At 46.9% G+C, this 16,618-nt stretch overlaps 1 protein-coding gene across 5 annotated transcripts in view; it reads left to right on the top strand.

Annotated features, from left to right (window-relative positions):
* VTI1A (vesicle transport through interaction with t-SNAREs 1A) overlaps nt 1–15,966 on the top strand; it is a 361,387-nt gene extending 345,421 nt beyond the window's left edge. For all 5 annotated transcript variants that reach the window (XM_004458076.4, XM_058298418.2, XM_012524960.4 and 2 more), the window contains one exon: nt 12,456–15,966. In XM_004458076.4, coding sequence (XP_004458133.1) covers nt 12,456–12,549 — 94 coding nt within the window. In that variant the 3' untranslated portion in view covers nt 12,550–15,966. The remainder of the gene's footprint in view (nt 1–12,455) is intronic.
* The last annotated feature ends 652 nt before the right edge of the window (nt 15,967–16,618 follow it).

Genomic DNA, 16,618 nt, shown 5'->3' with positions numbered 1-16,618 from the left:
CCTCTGAGGAAATCTCCAGGAGGGTCAGGCAGGGATGCACTCGCGCCCCCTCCTTCCTTTTGATTTGTTCCTAATAACTCGTCAGAGGTTGCAGACAGAAGGCCCACAGGCCAAGTCGGCCCCACAGATGTGCTTTGTTTGGCCATACTGTATTTTCAAAAACATTGACTTGGTTGCCAAGACTTAAAACTTGGGAGATTCCACAGAAATCTCTTTGCTTAACAAGTCAGAAGATCTAGCAGCATAGGCCCTCCTTCAGGAGCAACTGCCCAATTTAGAAAAAGGGCGGCACTCCCAGTTCACCCTGTCATCACCAGTTCTGACGCCTGTAGCCCTCAGCTGCACTGCCTCCCTCTCTGCCCTCCCCTATGCACGTGTCCTTCCTTGCTTAGAGTCTAGACTAGAACAGGCTGAATTCTCAGGCCAGCACGTGCCGTGGCTACACTGGCACAAACTGGGGTCCCACCATCTGGTCGCGCCCCAGCCTGCCCTCCTCCCTCCTGGAGAACCGAGTCACCATGCTGCTTCTCACTAACAAGCCTTGGGAGGAGGCGTTCTTCACCTGGGGCTCACCTGCTCAGAAAGGATTGCTGCAGCTTGGGGGCATGTTAAGTCCCAGAAGTCCCAAGATGGTGGGGGAGAGACCATAAGCTCGAACAGACCATGAGTTCTCTGCTGCATGTCCCATTCGCTGTCCAGCCAAGAAAGTAGATCAACCGCTGGATGGGGGGGACAAAGAGGGGATCCCAGGGCCAGGGTCACCCGCAGAAGCTGGAAGCATGTTAGGAGCCACAGAGGAGTCAGAACTGCTGGTGTCAGGGCCCAAGGCAGCCACAGAGACGGAGGAACACTCTGGCCTCGCTCTCCTGCCCCTGCTGTCCTGCCAGCGCCACCCCTTGGCTGACTACAGTGGGAAGGCAGGGGACAGGGGAGCCTTGGAAACACAGCCTGGGGTCAGCCTTGCCACCACACAGGGCAATACCAGAAAAGGATGAGAAAAGGGCCCGAGGAGAAGCAGCCCCAGATCAGCAGATTGGGGGTATAAATTAAGACAGATTCCATTCGGCTTGCCATGGCACCAACTCTGAATGAGAGAGACGGAGACAGAGAGAAATGGAGTTCTGATGTTAGGATAGAGAGGACGCAACCATCTCCCTCAAGAGTTGGGACAGATGAGAGTGGCGGATGAACCTCAGTCAAAATGGTTTTTGGTTCTTTTCCCCTGATAACTGGAAAGAAAAATGGTGTCAATCCCTGACCATTAGGAGTAAATAGCTGATGTCAGCTCTTGCCGGAAAGTAATGTTCAAGCCCATCACAAAAGCCAAGGCACCTGTGCTTTACCTCTAGGCCCTCAATCATGTTCCAGAAGAGGCATCTCCGTGGAAAGAGGGATCCCTGGAACCTTACAGGGCCGCCTCTGCCTCCTGCAGGAGGTGGCAGGGAGGGGGGTGAGAAGTACAGAAAGATGGGGAGCAGTCATCAAGGTCTGGGCACAGGTGGTGGTCTGCCCTGTGCTGCAAACTTCACCAGGCCCACAGCCTGGGGGGGCCTTGCCTTCTCCCTGGGTGGGCCTGAGCCATCAAATCTGGGGCCTGAGAAGTAAGGATCATTGTGAAGATTAAACAACATCGTGTATGCAATAAACACCCAAAAACAGAAAAAGGCATTCTGCATTTTTAAGACTGTCCAGAAGTTATATCGTTCCCCACACCTTGAAGGAGAATATTTGGGAGAGATTCATTTCATAGATGGGAAAACTCAAGAACAGAGAGCTTTAATCCTTTCCCAAGATCAACACAGTGAGTCTAGACAATTCTCTCACTGAACTTTCTTTCTGTGTAGCACTCTATTCCAATAGAAGCATTAAATTAAATCTTCAGCAGACCTGGAATTTTCTATAGCATATACCTTCACCTATTTAATAGATTGTGTAGATGTAATTTTTTAAATCATGTGATACAAGGTCACTGGGCACTTTGCAGCCCCTATGTGGGCAGGCTCTGATGAGCGGCCCCTAGGACACAATAGCTGTTCTCTCTGGTCCCAATCCCAACTCTTTGGTGAGGAATCTGGTGGTGATGTATTTATCTAGAAGAGAACAATTCAGTCCCTTAAAAGCCAATGTGCTGATGCTTAGAGAAAGTTTTATTCAGCTGGTGCTGAATAAAAATGAATATTAATTATCTTAATAACTTACTGTGTATTTGCGTTAGGCACTGAGTAAAGAGATAGTTGGCTTTGGCTAATTAACTTTCAACAAAAATAAACTTACATCCCCAATACTGTCTCCATGAGGAAGAACATAAAGATGAAGATGCCAGAGACTTGTTCTTCAAATAACTGAAGAGAACCTGGTAGAAAGAATACAATACACTTGTTATAAAAAAGGCTGTGGCAGTTTGAAGCCTTTGTGGGTTTAGGGTTGATCCATTTCTGTGCGTGTAAACCTATTATAGGTGGGGCCTTTTGGTTCAATGACTTCAATTAAGGGCCTTTAATTAGATTGGGTGACCCAGGGTGGGTCTTAATCCTCTTGCTGGTGTCCTTTATAAACAGAGGAATAAAAAGCTACATGTACAGATAAAAGCTGCGGAGACATAGAGGAACCCAGAAGCTGAGGGAAAAGACCCCAGGAGCCAGAAGCTGAAATCAGCAGAACACAGAAGCTGAGAGGAAGCCACTTCAGCCAGAAGAGGACGAAAACCACGAGGCCTGGAGGAGAGGGGGAGCCCGGCCGATGCCACCCTATGCCTGACCGCCCACAGCCGCAGCCTGGGGAGAACGCACCTTCCGATGATGCCTTGATTTGGACACTTCCACAGCCTAAGCACTGTTAACTTTTAAATTAATGACTCCCCGTTGCAAAAGCCAATCCATTTCTAGTCAGTTGCTTGGCAGCCTTCGGCACACTGAAACAGTTGGAACGGTGCGTTGGGGTTTCCAGTACCTCCCCTGTAAAATGGAGGTGATGATAGTCTCACTTCATAGGAGACTATGAAGCTGTGACGGTTCCGTGAAGCACTGTATAAAGTGTCAGAGCAGTGCCCAGGCCAGGCGTGGCCAGCGCCGCTGCAGCTCTGGTTGCCGTGGAAGCTGAGGGCGTCACTGCCACCACCACAGGCTCCACACTGAGGAGGCTCCTGCGGAGGAGTCGCTGGAAGGTAGAGCCCGGTGGGGTTTTCTAGCTCCCTGATTTACGAGCTTTCACATTTCTTGGATTAGTACTTTTCTTTTTCAAAATCAGAGAACTTACAGAAGATTGCCCACTTTTAATTTTGCCAAGTAAGGACATCAAAACCAAACCAAACCAAAAAACTACTGTCTACTATCACCATCACACCAGAGAATAAAGGACATTTTAACACTAAAAAAGTAAAAAGGATGTAATCTCAGAAAAAAGGGCAGGCCTTTTCAGTGAGTAATTTTAATTTCTAGAAAATGATACTTTCCATGTTGCTCTTTTCTCGCTTCAGCCTTGGCCTTGAGTTTGGAGACCACAATTCTTAGTCATTTCATGCCCCCCTCTTCATTTCATCTAGAAGTAGGATTGGGATGGGCTTAGTAAGAGGTGGGGACCACTGGGAGTTTGGAAGTTGTGTTCCTTGATATTGGTTGGGTGGTCTCTAACAGCAGAAGACATTTATTTGAGCTGCAAGAGCGTTCAGTGGCTCTAACCAGCCAGAAGGGAGTGAATGTTACAGTGAAACAAGAATGGGGGTCAGAAGGGCTGCCTGTGCCCACCCCAGTAGTAGACTTGGGCCAGGCCCTTCACCCCTCAGGGCCTCTCTGTCCTCAGAGAGAGAATGAAGAAACTAGCTTGGGTCATGGAACCCTTCTCCAGCTCACAGTCTGCAAACCTATGAGGGATTAGGTAGACCTTGCATTTCTAGTGCATCGTTATTCAATTCTCTTCAGGTTCTTTCCAGGCCCTTTGATTGAAGCAAGCTGCCTTGATCCTGTCGAAAGCCCGTAGCCAGTAAAGCCTCTCTCCAGGCCCCCTGCCATCATCGAGTCCATATTTAAGAATGGCAGTGGCGGTGGTACCCAGGCTGAAATTCGATGTGCACGTTTGGCAACGCAGAGTGCGATGTAACTACAGATCACTGATCAAAACCCATCGGAGTTACCAGTGGGCTCTGACAGGTACTTGTTGGCTGCCTTCCCAGGCTGGGAAGGTATCCCCGAGCCAGCCAATGGGACGTCTTCCTTTCCTTTTGCTGTTTATGTTACCACCTGGGAGAGAAGGCTCGGCCCTGCTGGGGAGACTGTCAATGTGAGGCCCGGACAGTCACCACCAGCCTGTGGGAAAGAGAGGCCTGACTGGCTTGGGGAGGCAGCAACTTCCTGGCCCACCTCCCCGCCTTCCCAGCCAGCCACTGGAAGTTTCCCAGGCACCTTCTCCGGCCTCTGACAACTGGTGTCTCTCACCTTTCCTGAAATGGCATTCCCTGTCACAGAATTATTTGCCAGCTCCTCAGATGGAAAGGGCTTTACCTTTTCAAAGTCTTTTATAAGCTGTAATTAGCTAATCTTCTCCCTGGGGTGATTGGTGAGTTGGCTGATTTTGTTTGGGAAGAAACTAAAACCCAAAGTGTCATGGGGTGACTTGCTCCAGGTCACCCCAGGTAAATAAATCCAGCACTGTTGGCACACAGCAAACTGTCACAGGACTGGCGTTACTCTCCTCATGGCCCTTATTGTCAGGCCTCTGGGGCTAGTTACTCATTGTGCTACCCTAAGCTTCCCTTGGGCGGGGACTCTGGTTTTCCTTTTCTTTCTAACAACTTGACCAGAGCTTCCACACCCATCCCTTTCTACCTGTGCATGGTCCAAGGTCCCCCACAGCTCTCTAGCTGAGGAGAGCCTGTCCTCGGCAGTTTTCAGACCAGGGATGGACAAACTATGGACAGCAGGCCACGGCCAGCCCACCACCTGTTTTTGTGTGGTCCCAGAGCCAAAAGTGGTTATTAATTCTACATTTAATATGGGGGGGGGGGGGTTGGAATCAAAGGAAGAATATTTTTGATACATGAAAATTGTATGAAATGTAAATTCCAGTGTCCATAAAGTTTTATTAGAACACAGTCATGCCCATTCATTTACACACTGTCTAAGGCTGCCTTTGTGCTCCAAAGGGCAAAGTTGAGTATTTGCGACAAGGACCATAAAGTCCACAAAGCCAAAAATATTTACTATCTGGACATTTACAGAAAGTTTACTGACCCCTGTTAAACTAAGTAGACCTTGGGAAATGCGGTAGAGCTGCTGTGTGCCTGAAATCCAAGTCCTCAGTCAGATCTGACCTAGAAAGGGCGCGGTGGCTCCTTGCTCCTCATGGATCCTCACTAGAGAGCTGGCTCATTTTCCACCTATCAAACTTAGCCCTCCGGTCTCCCATTCCGTCAGGGCTCTTGGATGGCTGCCTACACCTAAGCTGATGTCATCAAATATGGACTATTAGTGGGTGCTGTAGGGCTTAGTAGGTTGTCCCAGAGATAACATCTGGTTTTCTTCCTATTTTAAATGGCTTGTCCCAGAGGCATGAGTCGTGGGACCAGCCCCTTAGTTCCCTCACTTCACATGGCTTTGGGCAGCTGCCTGCTCCACTCATGAATGGTAATTCCATTCTGAGATGAAAGAACCAACGGATCCTGAAGACAAAGCTAAATGCAAAGCCTCTAAAGAACCGGGCTGGGGCCGTCCTGCCCTGGGAAGAGAACTCTGTATATATCCACAGTCAACATGAGAGGCAAGGATAGGGGAGGAGGGGGTGGCCAGAGAACAGTCATCATAGAACCAACAGGCCTGTATTCTGATCTAGATCTGAGCACTCAGTGCCTCAGTTTCCCAGGGCTACCAGGACAAAGTACCACAAACCGGGTGGCCAAAAACAACAGAAATTTATTCTCTTGCAGTTCTGGAGGCCAAAAGTCCAGAATCAAGGTGTCAGCAGGTCCATGCTCCCTGTGAAACCTATAAGGGAAAACCTTTTTTTTCCTTTTTTTAGTGTCTGGTGGCTCGGGGCTTTCCTTGGAGCATACCTCCAATCTCTACCTCCCTCTTCACGTGGCCCTCTTCTCTGTGTGTCTCTCTGTGTCCTCCCTTCTTATAAGGACACCAGGCATTGGATTTAGGGCCCACCCCAAATACAGGATGGTTCCACTCAAGACCCTTAATTAATTATGGCTGCAAAGATCCTGTATCCAAATAAGGTCACGTTCTAAGGTTCTGGGTGTGTGTGTGAATGTACGGGCAAGAGTATTCGACCCACTACACTCAGTGTGGTTGACAGTGAAAGAAGTTCCAACCAAACTTGCTCAAATGAAAAGGGAATTTGGGGGTTCCTATAACTGGGAAGTTTAAATGTGACTTCAGCTTTCACACCCACACCAGGATGCAAGGGTTCAAATAATGTCATCACCAATCCATCCCTTTTCTTCATCTCTTAGCTCTGTCTTGCTCTGTGTTGGTTTCCTTCAGCCAGACGCCCCTCCTGCCTGGTGATAAGAGTGACCCCAGCGGCTTTACATTGTGTCTGCAGTCAAACTCAGTAAAAAGGATATTTTTTTCTTGATTTTCCAGGAAGTATCCCAAGAAGACCTTATCTAACTTGGGTGGTATGTCAATTCCCAAACAAATAGTTGTGTGAAGGATCAAGAGCTGTAATTGGCTGGGCCAGCCTGGGTCCAGATGTCCACCCCTGGAGTCAGAGAATGGGGTCATTCCCAATAGAATTCCCAGGTTGCAGCTGGGGGTTCCTCCAAAGAGCTGCTGGACTAGGAAGACCTTGGATGGGCCTTATCAGGTGGCATGACAACCTCACAACTCTAGCTCAGAGGCACCCAGGAACCCAGGTTGGAAAATAATGGTTCAAATTAAAGTTAGGGTTTGAGGCTATGGGGATTAACTACTTCCCCCTGTTCCTCTTTTCTTTTCTTTCTGGTGAATAGGAATATTGTCTTGGGTTTAGAACTTGGAGAGCCTTTTTTCCTATGGCTGTTGTTTTTTTGGAAGCACCCAGAAAGAAGGGGTATGGGCTCATTAGCCCTAGAGTTTACCCCGTATGCTCATGGTTACTAATTGTCCTGCCAATCGTTACTGCTCTGTCAGACCCCAAGTGGTGGGGCATCCATATTCAGGGCCGGTCAGCCAGGCAGGAAGGCATGTATGAGATATCTCCCTGAACCTGTGGAGTGTCACGCACTCTCCAGCTAATGAATGCAGGCTTGTAAAGGGGCCTGGACACTACTGGCATCCTTGATGGGTGGGTGGCTAATAGCTAAATCCTAAAGCTGTGCTTGTTGACAAGCCACACTTAGAAACCATGAAGAGCATTCCTTGACCCTTCAAGTGCGCACATGTAGGTAGGTTCTCTCATTCATTCAGCAAGGATTTTTTTTTTTTTTTTTTGGCAGATGTCTATGGCAAGCTCTGTGTTAAGCACTGGAGAAACAAATGGCAAAGGCGATGCAGAAGCTCCACTTTTTGTTGGAGAAACCTGCACAGAAACAAAAAAAATCTTAAAACCATGTGATGATAGCGATAAGAGAGATGCCCAGAAATATATTAGCATGAGAGAGGGACATCTTCAGGAAATTCTTCTTAGAACAGGTAGGAAAAATATGCCATAGATCAGGGGCTTAGTTTTAGAACCAAGGCAAATCACCCTAAAAATGCTTTGGTTCACAAGTAATGGAAGACCTAGCTCAAATTGACTTGAAAAATGCATTTTCTCATATAATTTAAAGTCCAAAGGAAGTGTGGCTTGACCTAGGGGTTTACCAAGCCTTTAGGACTGGGGCTCCATCTCTGCCACTCTTTCAGTTCTCCTCTCCTCCAGTGGGTCAGCCTCTTTCTTAGTCTGGCTTTCCTCTTAGAAACAAAATGGCTGCAGGAGCTCTAGGCTCTTCAATCTGGACCCCACACTATCCAGATGACCCAGCATTCTAAGCAGAGTTTCTGCAGTCCACTGTATTGGACTGGCTTAATTCACATGCGTAGTCGTGGTCCTGTCATCCTGGCCAGGGGCATGGACTCCATTGACCATCTTGAGCTAGAGGTCGCGCCAGCTGTTTGGAATGGAGAAATGAATGTGGCCAGCATGCATCTGCTGTACATGGGCAGCAGAGTGCCTACCTGGGCTTGCCAAAACATCATGTATGATGCCATCATTCATCTACTCATGGTGGCATTGGTTCCAGCTAGAAGAGTCTTCAGTAAGAAGTGTTAGTACCAACTACAACAAAAAAGGATCCCACCTTTTGAAAACCAAGAGGTGAAAAAAAAAAAAAAAAGCTTCTTTTTAAAGGAATGAAAAGAAAACATATAGCCTTGCTTTCTGGAAAACATAAAACCCGAGCCTCACTTGGCTTGGCCAAATACCTCGTCTTGTCAGAGAAGGGGGCGGGTGGGTGAGGAGCAGTAGTGGATCACTCAGGAGAGCCTATACTATGCTGTGGTAACGAATGATCCCCAAATCTCATGAGCTTAGTTCAAGTCCACTGAGAATCCAGGTGTATGTCCTGGGTAATAGTCTTCCATGTGATGACTCAGGGATCCAGGCAGAGATAGTCTCCATCATCCTGTGGCTGCACTCTCTGGAACACATAGCTTCCTAAAGCAAAACGGCAAGGAAAACACCAGCTGGAAAGTCAAGCCTAGCTGTTGAACTCCTCTGCTGCAAACTGACAACTGGAACTTTTGATCACATTTCATTGGCCAATGCAAGTCACAGGGCCCCACCCAACGTCAAAGGGCAGGTAAGTGCCATGTTGGCCTAGAAGAAGAGGCGAAGTGGGGTATTGGAGAAACCTGGTAATGCTGGCCATGGTGGAATTCCTGGGCTCCTCGAGCAAGAGCAAGAACTGTGCCAGGTGCCAGCCTGCCTACATCACTGTAACCAGTCTTCTCTGATTCCGGCTGCCACACGCAGGAGCTTGTTTCTAGAGGGGGAGGAGACCGGCAATGGAAAGATTAGCTGCTCCCTGCGTTCCACGCGGGGATCAGTATTTTCAATAGTACTTTGTGAGTTCAGCCTCAAAGTAAATGGTTAATTCATCTTGTATCAACAGCACTGTGATTCATAATGTAAACTTGGAGAATCCTTGATGTTTCGGGCCCACATTCCTTTTAATTTGGCTCTGCATTCTTTTAAAGCCACAGTGTGCTCACTTAATAGAATGCAGCATGCAAATGCACAAGCTTTTGCCTGGAGGCAATTTAGCCTGGCTGTTTCAATGGACGTCTTCTTTCAAGTGTATATTCTTTCTTAAATTATTTACTGGGTAAACACACTTTTCATTTTCAAAAGGGAGATTAAGACTGCTTGCTGCAGACCTAGTTGAACATAAAGCCCCTTACCCCCAACTTTGCCCAAAGTTAGAAGAAAGTTCCTTTGGGCTTCCCCTCAAGTTCCTGCTCTGTCTTACCAGCTGGGGAACCCCTCTTCCTGGCTTGCTTTCTGGTTCTCTCCAAACTGTTTTCTGCTTTGCCCACAGCAATGCCCTGGCTGTGGTAATAATACCCTAGGCTTGCTCACAGATGCCAGCCTTTGTTCCCCCTCCAGGCTGGCTGGCACTATCCACTCCAGCGCCCAGTAGCTCGCTTTTCTGGTTCTTAGAGGGGCTAGCTGTGCTCCATCCCTTTAAGGTCCAAAGTTGCGTTGCTGGCCTGAGCAGGGTCAAGCTTCCTTCCAACCCCTCTTCATTCACACTTTTTTTTTTTTTTTGCCTCTAAATACCCTTCGGCCCCCAAGTCTGCCAGACTTTGGTTTGAAAGCAAGTGCCTTCTGCCGAGTGACCTCCTCCACCATCAGTGCACTCTGTATCTCTGGGTCTTCCGGGAGAAGAGCCACAAGTACTCTGGGGAGGCGTGACGGTATGAAGTCCCATCTTTGGGATGTTTGTTTGACCTTTTACATTTTATGCGCAAACTCCTGGAGATTCCCTGCACAAAAATTTACCCAGACTTCTTCATTCTCCTTTGAGTAGAACAATTATCACACTTTGTTCTTTCATTATCGTCCCCTGGATGGTTACCCTGCCCTCCTGCCAACAGCTGTACGGAGTTCTTGTGCTAGAGGGATGGACTTACAGGAAGTCCACTGAAGCAGGACAGGTGCCGGAAGGGGAGGCCAGCTCTGGGCACACCAAGGAGGGGGTGGAAATGGGTGGTTCTGGACCTCCGAGAGGCTGCCATGAGGTGGAGCCACCTTGGGGGCAGACGTGTGCTGAGCGTTAGGGACCATTGGAGGATGCGCACTCCTCTTTGACCTAAAATGAGGGATGCGCACTCCTCTTTGGCCTAAAATGAGGGAAGCCCAATTAGGAGGGCCAGGCAAGAGCTGAGGATTTAAGGATTCCCCTGTCTTTTTCTAATCAGGCCTCAGATTAAACAAGTAACACCCACAGTTAATCCCTTATAAATTAGCATCAAGAATGCCTTGGGGCCCTCAACCCACAAATAAAATGGTTTTCAACCAAACTGTACAAGAGACACACGGCCGTATATTACTTACGGCAGAATTTTAAAGAGTTTTCCTGCTTTTAATCTGTTTCACTGCTGAGTTTCAATTTTGCTGATTTCCTTTGCAAATCTGGTCAGAGTAACTGTAGTAAAGAGAGACTGTGACAGTGACTGGGGCAAACCAGGTGTACAGGGAGTGTTTTGAAGACTTCTGTCCCTTCCAGAGAAAAGGGCAGGAGGGGACAGGGGATGAGTTTGGGTTTTAAATCAAGCCACCAAGTTGCACACATCGGTATTCTTAATTAGCTTCACTTTAATAAGCTGTGAAGTTCTCTATTTTTATTTATTTATCTCGAGGGCAGAGAATCTTCCTACCTCCTGAGTAAATAGGCTCTGTTAAGTCTGAATTAGCTGTCATCGCAGAAGAATTAATGTCGGGGCGCAGCCTTTCTAGTGGGGAAGGGAAGAAATAAACGAGACAGATCTTAGCTGAGCCTTCCGTGATAAATGAGGACAAAGCCGACCATCCATCTCCTGTGAGCACAGTGGACCCCGGCTCTAAAGCAGTTTTGCGGAAGACGTGTTAGCAAATGTGATCGTTTTGTAACCTGTCAGGAGGAGAGGGAGCTCGTCCTCTTAGGGTGCCACAAGGGAGTGGGTTTGTCTGATGTGACAGTTTCCATCCATCTCTTTAGGTTTGGGGAAGAAGCGGGGGAGTCGGGAATCACGAAGGGGGCTGAGGTGTGGAGGCATCCACTGAAACCACAGTCTGATGCCATCATCCTTCCAGGACATAAACTCCCCCAGAAGCTGGGAAAGGCTGTGAGGACCTGCAGGATCCATCTGTGAAGAGGGTAGGAGGGAGGAGTCTGTTAAACCCAAGACCTGCCTTCACCCTCGCTGCTTCTTGCCTACAGAAGGTTTCTGCCCAGTGTTCTGTGCCTAGGCTAAGGCAGCAGACCTTCTCCTGTTTGATATTTGGAGGATGGTCCCAGTGGATTTGCCGTGGGATTGTCGCCTGATGGCTAGCCAGCTAGGCTGTTTCTCTCTGTGGGGTTCTGTGCCAGCTAGCATGGGCGAGGCTGTCTCACCCAGGTTCTCTTTGAAAGTCTGTAGGAAGCGTTAGGATGTTCAGCCTCTTTTCTCCGAATGAGAAACCCATCAGGAAACAGCCTCATCCGAATCGCTCTGCAGGCTTCTTGGAACCCGTATCTCCATTCTGGCTCTCCTTCCGAGTTCCGGGGAGCCCCTCAGCAGCAGCGTCAGGGCCCAGGGGGCGTAGGAATCCTAGAAGTGTGGGGTCCCACCCACAAAGGCAGAAGAGGCACCTTGGGTACTTTCTATTATTTCTCATTTCCATCTTTTTGCTATGGAGCGAATGTAACGCTTCCTTCTGGCTTAACGGAGCGTGAGCCACAGTGACAGATGACAGTTTTACAGCAAAGCTGCAAGTTTGACACTTGCTTCTTAATCCTGTCCTTTTCTTCCCAAGTCTCTCCCTTACTTTTCCCCAGGTTTTTTTTTTTTTTTTTGGTACAGGTTAAGTACCTTACTGACACGTTTCCTTGGAGTCTTTTACTTTAACAGGAAACACTGCAAAAAAAAAAAAAAAAAGAGCCTTGTCTCCCATTTTAAATTAAAAAGAGAAGCTTGCATGGGACCCTTGATCGCTTCAGAGAATACAGAGCCTAGAAAGCCATTTGATTCGCTTAGCTTTGTGGTAAGCATTTCTCCAAGTACAGTGTGACAGTAATTATGGAGCCATTCCTCGAGTATCATTTGTAGAACCAAAAAGCTGCATGATCACACCACACACGCAAACACACTGTCACAATCGTACACACGTGCACTGTCACACACATTCATAACTGGTTCCCCACCCCCCTGCAAAGCTACCGTTGGGTCAGCTGACTTGGTCTTGGATGGGCTTTGGCAGAACATCCTCCAGTTTATCTGTGTGGATTTGTTTTTTCCTTTGCTTTCTCCTAGAATCATCCAGAACCGCATTCTCATCGTCAGCCTGGCAATCGTCGTGGTCATCACCATCCTGATGGCGATTATTTTTTCTGTCAGAAGACCCTGATGTATCTGTTCTTCCTTGATAAACCGCAACAATGGCTTGTTCTGAGTAATTAAGACAAAATGGTCACATGAATCATTCTTTTGCACTGACAGGCCCTGCGTGTCCCCTCCCTCTCTCTCTACACTGTTCAACCAAAGTGCAAAGAGTGTAAAAATATTCTCGACTCCTGTGTGCATATGAGTTGATTTCCTTTACCAGGTTGTCTTCACTCAGATTGGTTTTTCATAGGGGAAGGTGACTGTTTCTTTGCCTTTTGGTAATTTCATCAACTGACCAAAATAGCCCTGCCCTGTGAACATACCAGAGGTCCTGGTCTGGGAGAAGGCATGATGAGTCAGTCACGGGAATTTCTCCCCAGATGAGCTCAGTGGCCAGCTGTTTGTCACACACCTCTTGTCACTTCTGTGAATTGCCCTTTGGTGGTGACCAAGGATACAGGTGCAGAGAAAACCAGGGACTGGAGCAGTGACTTGCTCCAGTGAACCAGCTGTGTTCCTAGCCAGACGTAATAAATATAGTCAACCCGCCTGAGTGGTTTCATTAAAAAGGTGGGTATTTAATGTCAGGTGTGCGGGAAATTGACTTAGCATTTTGTCTGTTTTCCTATTGCCTAATTTTTTTTTTTTAACCCAAGAATATTTTTGCTGAGCCTGCCTAATATTCACTTTTCATAACTTTGGTTACTGCTACAAGATCTATTTTCTTGCCTCCCAAAAATCCTGTACTCCCCAAAATTTGCTGGCAATGCGAGCCCCGGCACTGTATAGAGTTGTGACCTCGTCTTCCCTGACCTGTGTAAGCATCCCTGTATCCTTTCGGTTTTCATATTTGCACTGCCAAAATCAGCCCTCATACATGCGTAAGGTCTGACAAGGTTCTCTTCACATCCATTCCAGTATGTAAAGAGGACATGAATATTTCAGTAAGAGCAAGAACATGACTCCATCGGTGTGAAATTTCAACTGTGATTATAAATATGGTGGAGTCCTATAGAATGATTAACCAGAAAGAAACTTTATGGAAAAATGTTCACTAACCTCCTTTAAAAGAATAAGGGATTGCAGAGTGCTTAAAAAAAAAAAAGAACGCTTTCGTTTTTTTTCACTAACAAATGTTAGCAAAGCCTTTCTGACTTCAATATGTATCCAAGCCTCTAACAGGCTTTCTGATTTTCTTTCATTCCTTTCTGTCCGAGGTAACCAGGAATTGCATTCAAAATGAGTTCATTTTGTAATCAGGCTTAAAGTTACCCAAACTGAGGTAATTTTCCCCTAGTTGTAAAGCAAAATGTGTTTCTTAAGACTTCCTAGGCAGTTACAGAGTCCACACTATGTTTTGAATATAATTGAAAGCCTTGAATTCTTGAAAAGCTACCCTGTTTAATATATTTTTAATCACCAAAAATGCTCACCACCTGTACCCATGGGGCACCGGCACTCAGGTGCAGCACTTGATTTTTCCCCCTAACTCAGAAGAGAGTCATGATGGTTCAGAGAGGAAATACAGAATGGCAGAATCCACTGAGAAATCGTACTTCCCAAAACAGGCCAGGGCCTGCGTATGTTGGGTTAAATCATTTAGTGTTGTGTAAATAAAGCTGTGGCCTTTTCTTGGGAGAGATGGTGTGGGATTTGGGCAGAGTGAAGTAGCACAGCAAAGGAGCTCTGCTAAATTTCCTATCAGCTGAAGGCTGCATCGCAGCAAGAATCTTTTATTCCTGATAACAGAATTCTGTAAGTGCTAAAAACATGGATGAAACCAGGAAAAAGCAAGCAGACCAAAAACCTCCTTCTCATTCTGAAACGCTAACAGTCGGGAAGTATTATACCAACCCCTCTGGTGGCTTCCTTCGAAGCTGTTGACCTCAGCTACAGTGTATGACTAATTACCAAGCTCCTCCTCACGCCTCTGTCCCTTCTACTATTCATCAGAAGCTTGCCAAAGCCACCTAGCAAGCAAGGTGGATCTGTTAATACAAACTTGCCGGCTCCTAAATCTTCCCCTAAACTCTTGCATTCGCGTTGAAGTCAATGTCATGAGAGAGGGTGGTACAATGCTCACCCCTCGATGGCGTCTGTGTTTTGTGTGGTTTTTTTGGAGTTCTGTCTCCATCACCTCTTACCTGTGATTTGGCACCATTTCAACTTCTGCCCAAGGGCACCTTCTGAGCTGAAAGAAGATGAGCAGCTGGCCTTGACCTAACCTCCTCCCTCAAGCCCACCTCCAGAGCAGCCGCCTAGAACGGGCAGGCAGGCAGCGCTTTGGTAGGAAGCTCATCCGGGCATCCCCTCCCTGGGGTCCCCTGGATGATGGAGGGGAGGTCAAAGGAGCCCCAAGGGGGGGAAATGGTTCTTCCTCCTTCCCTGCTCCAATGGTGAAGGCAGAAGGTCCATAAAACCAAAGCAGGTCAGAGATCAGTGAAAGGGGTTAGGGGCTGAAAATGTAGATTTCAATTGATAAATATTCCCAATTTCATATTTGGGAGCCTTTGTTAAAAGCAGCATTGATGGGGGGAGGGGAAGGGAGAAGGGATGTGGTTGAAGAGCCGGAAGAGGAAGAGGAGAAGGAAGCCCTTGCCCAGACAAAATTCATGCAGCCTAAACTGCTTCCCGGACCAATAAACAAAGTGGAAGCTACCCTGCTTCAGAATCGTAAGCAATGTAATTAAAGTCCCTTAAGTTGTAAAGAGTTTTAAATGTTCCACACTGAAGGCAAAAATCGGCAAGTGCAGTGGGCTTGACGTCAGCCGCCAGGCCTAGGCTGGGAGGCCATTTGCTATTCTGTTTAAGGCAGGCTGGATTGTCTTATTTTGGAACCAGCTTGGTGGGGGGTTTGCTTTGCTACTGCTTCTGAGCCCTGAGCTTCAAAGGCCGAAATTAATGGTGAACAAAATTGTGCAGCTCTGGCCGTCCCATGCGGGGCAAGCCCATTGAGGGTTATCATTAAGTAAAGAAATAAAGAGGGGGAAAAAAGCCTGCCTGTTCCAAAAACCTCATCAGATAATGACCTCAGTGATTGGGTTTTCATTACCAAACAGCATCATGAGATTATCTACCCCACTGAAGAAGGGGGCGGGGGGAGAAAGAAAGGGAAAGCTACTGTCTTTCTCTCCCTCTCTCTTTCTCCTTTTTTTTTGCACATCTTTTCTTTAAAACTGTCAGATCATTTCAGTATTTCAAATCCGAGGAAAACAGCCTGCCTGCTGCTGTATTTGAAGTTGTAATGGTGTCAAAAAGTCACGACTGACTGACAGCCGTCAGTCCCAGAGGAGCTCATTAAATCATAAAAACTTGACAAGGAAATAATTGCGCATCGCCAGCAACTTGGCGCCTGTTTAGACGTTTTTATTTTCTTTCATTATTAGTCCCCTCCATTACGTTCATTAACAAATTGCATTAAACAACTGTTAAGGGCTAATGATTTGTTTATCGCTTTTTTTATTATTATTATTTAAACATTAGCTGTGTCATGTGGTACCCCAGCAGCTTCTTGCCATCATCTGACTGAATATTTTTCCACTCCGAGCTCTGGGTACTGCTGGAATATGAAATAGATTATTCATTACTCTCCTCTTTGCCACTGATTTGGTTTCATGTAGCGTCTTCCACAGAGAAAGATGAAAACTTGTCAAAAATAGGTTATATCTTATTCGAGGGGGCAACAATAGCAGCAGGTACAGGCACACTTTAATATTTAATTAAGGTTGATGTTAACCCCTTTAAATGACTTTAGCTGTAAGTTATATTCAAATGCAGAAGAGAAAAAAAATAATTGTTCTTAATTTGCAACCTGTTCAGCAGGCATTCTTTGTGGAGTTAGCAGGAAATTTAGAGCATAATTTCCAAATAACGAAATTTCCCGTCATACATATTTATAGCAGTTTGTCTACGTAGTTGAGAATTAAACTACTTTGCCTGCATTCAAGCAATGATTTCCTCCTCTCTTTAGTATAAACTACTAGCCTAGTGGGGCACTCCATGCTTGGGAGTGGAAATAGCTCTCCCAGGAGAAATGTGTATTTGGAAAGGAAGGTCCCAGCTAAGGCCTTTCGGTTGCTTGTGGCCGGGGC

This window comes from Dasypus novemcinctus, chromosome 6, assembly GCF_030445035.2.
Source record: "Dasypus novemcinctus isolate mDasNov1 chromosome 6, mDasNov1.1.hap2, whole genome shotgun sequence".
NCBI classification, from domain to species: Eukaryota; Metazoa; Chordata; class Mammalia; order Cingulata; family Dasypodidae; genus Dasypus; species Dasypus novemcinctus.
The sequence above is the reverse complement of the archived record's forward strand: the minus strand, read 5'-3'. Positions and strand labels throughout refer to the sequence as shown.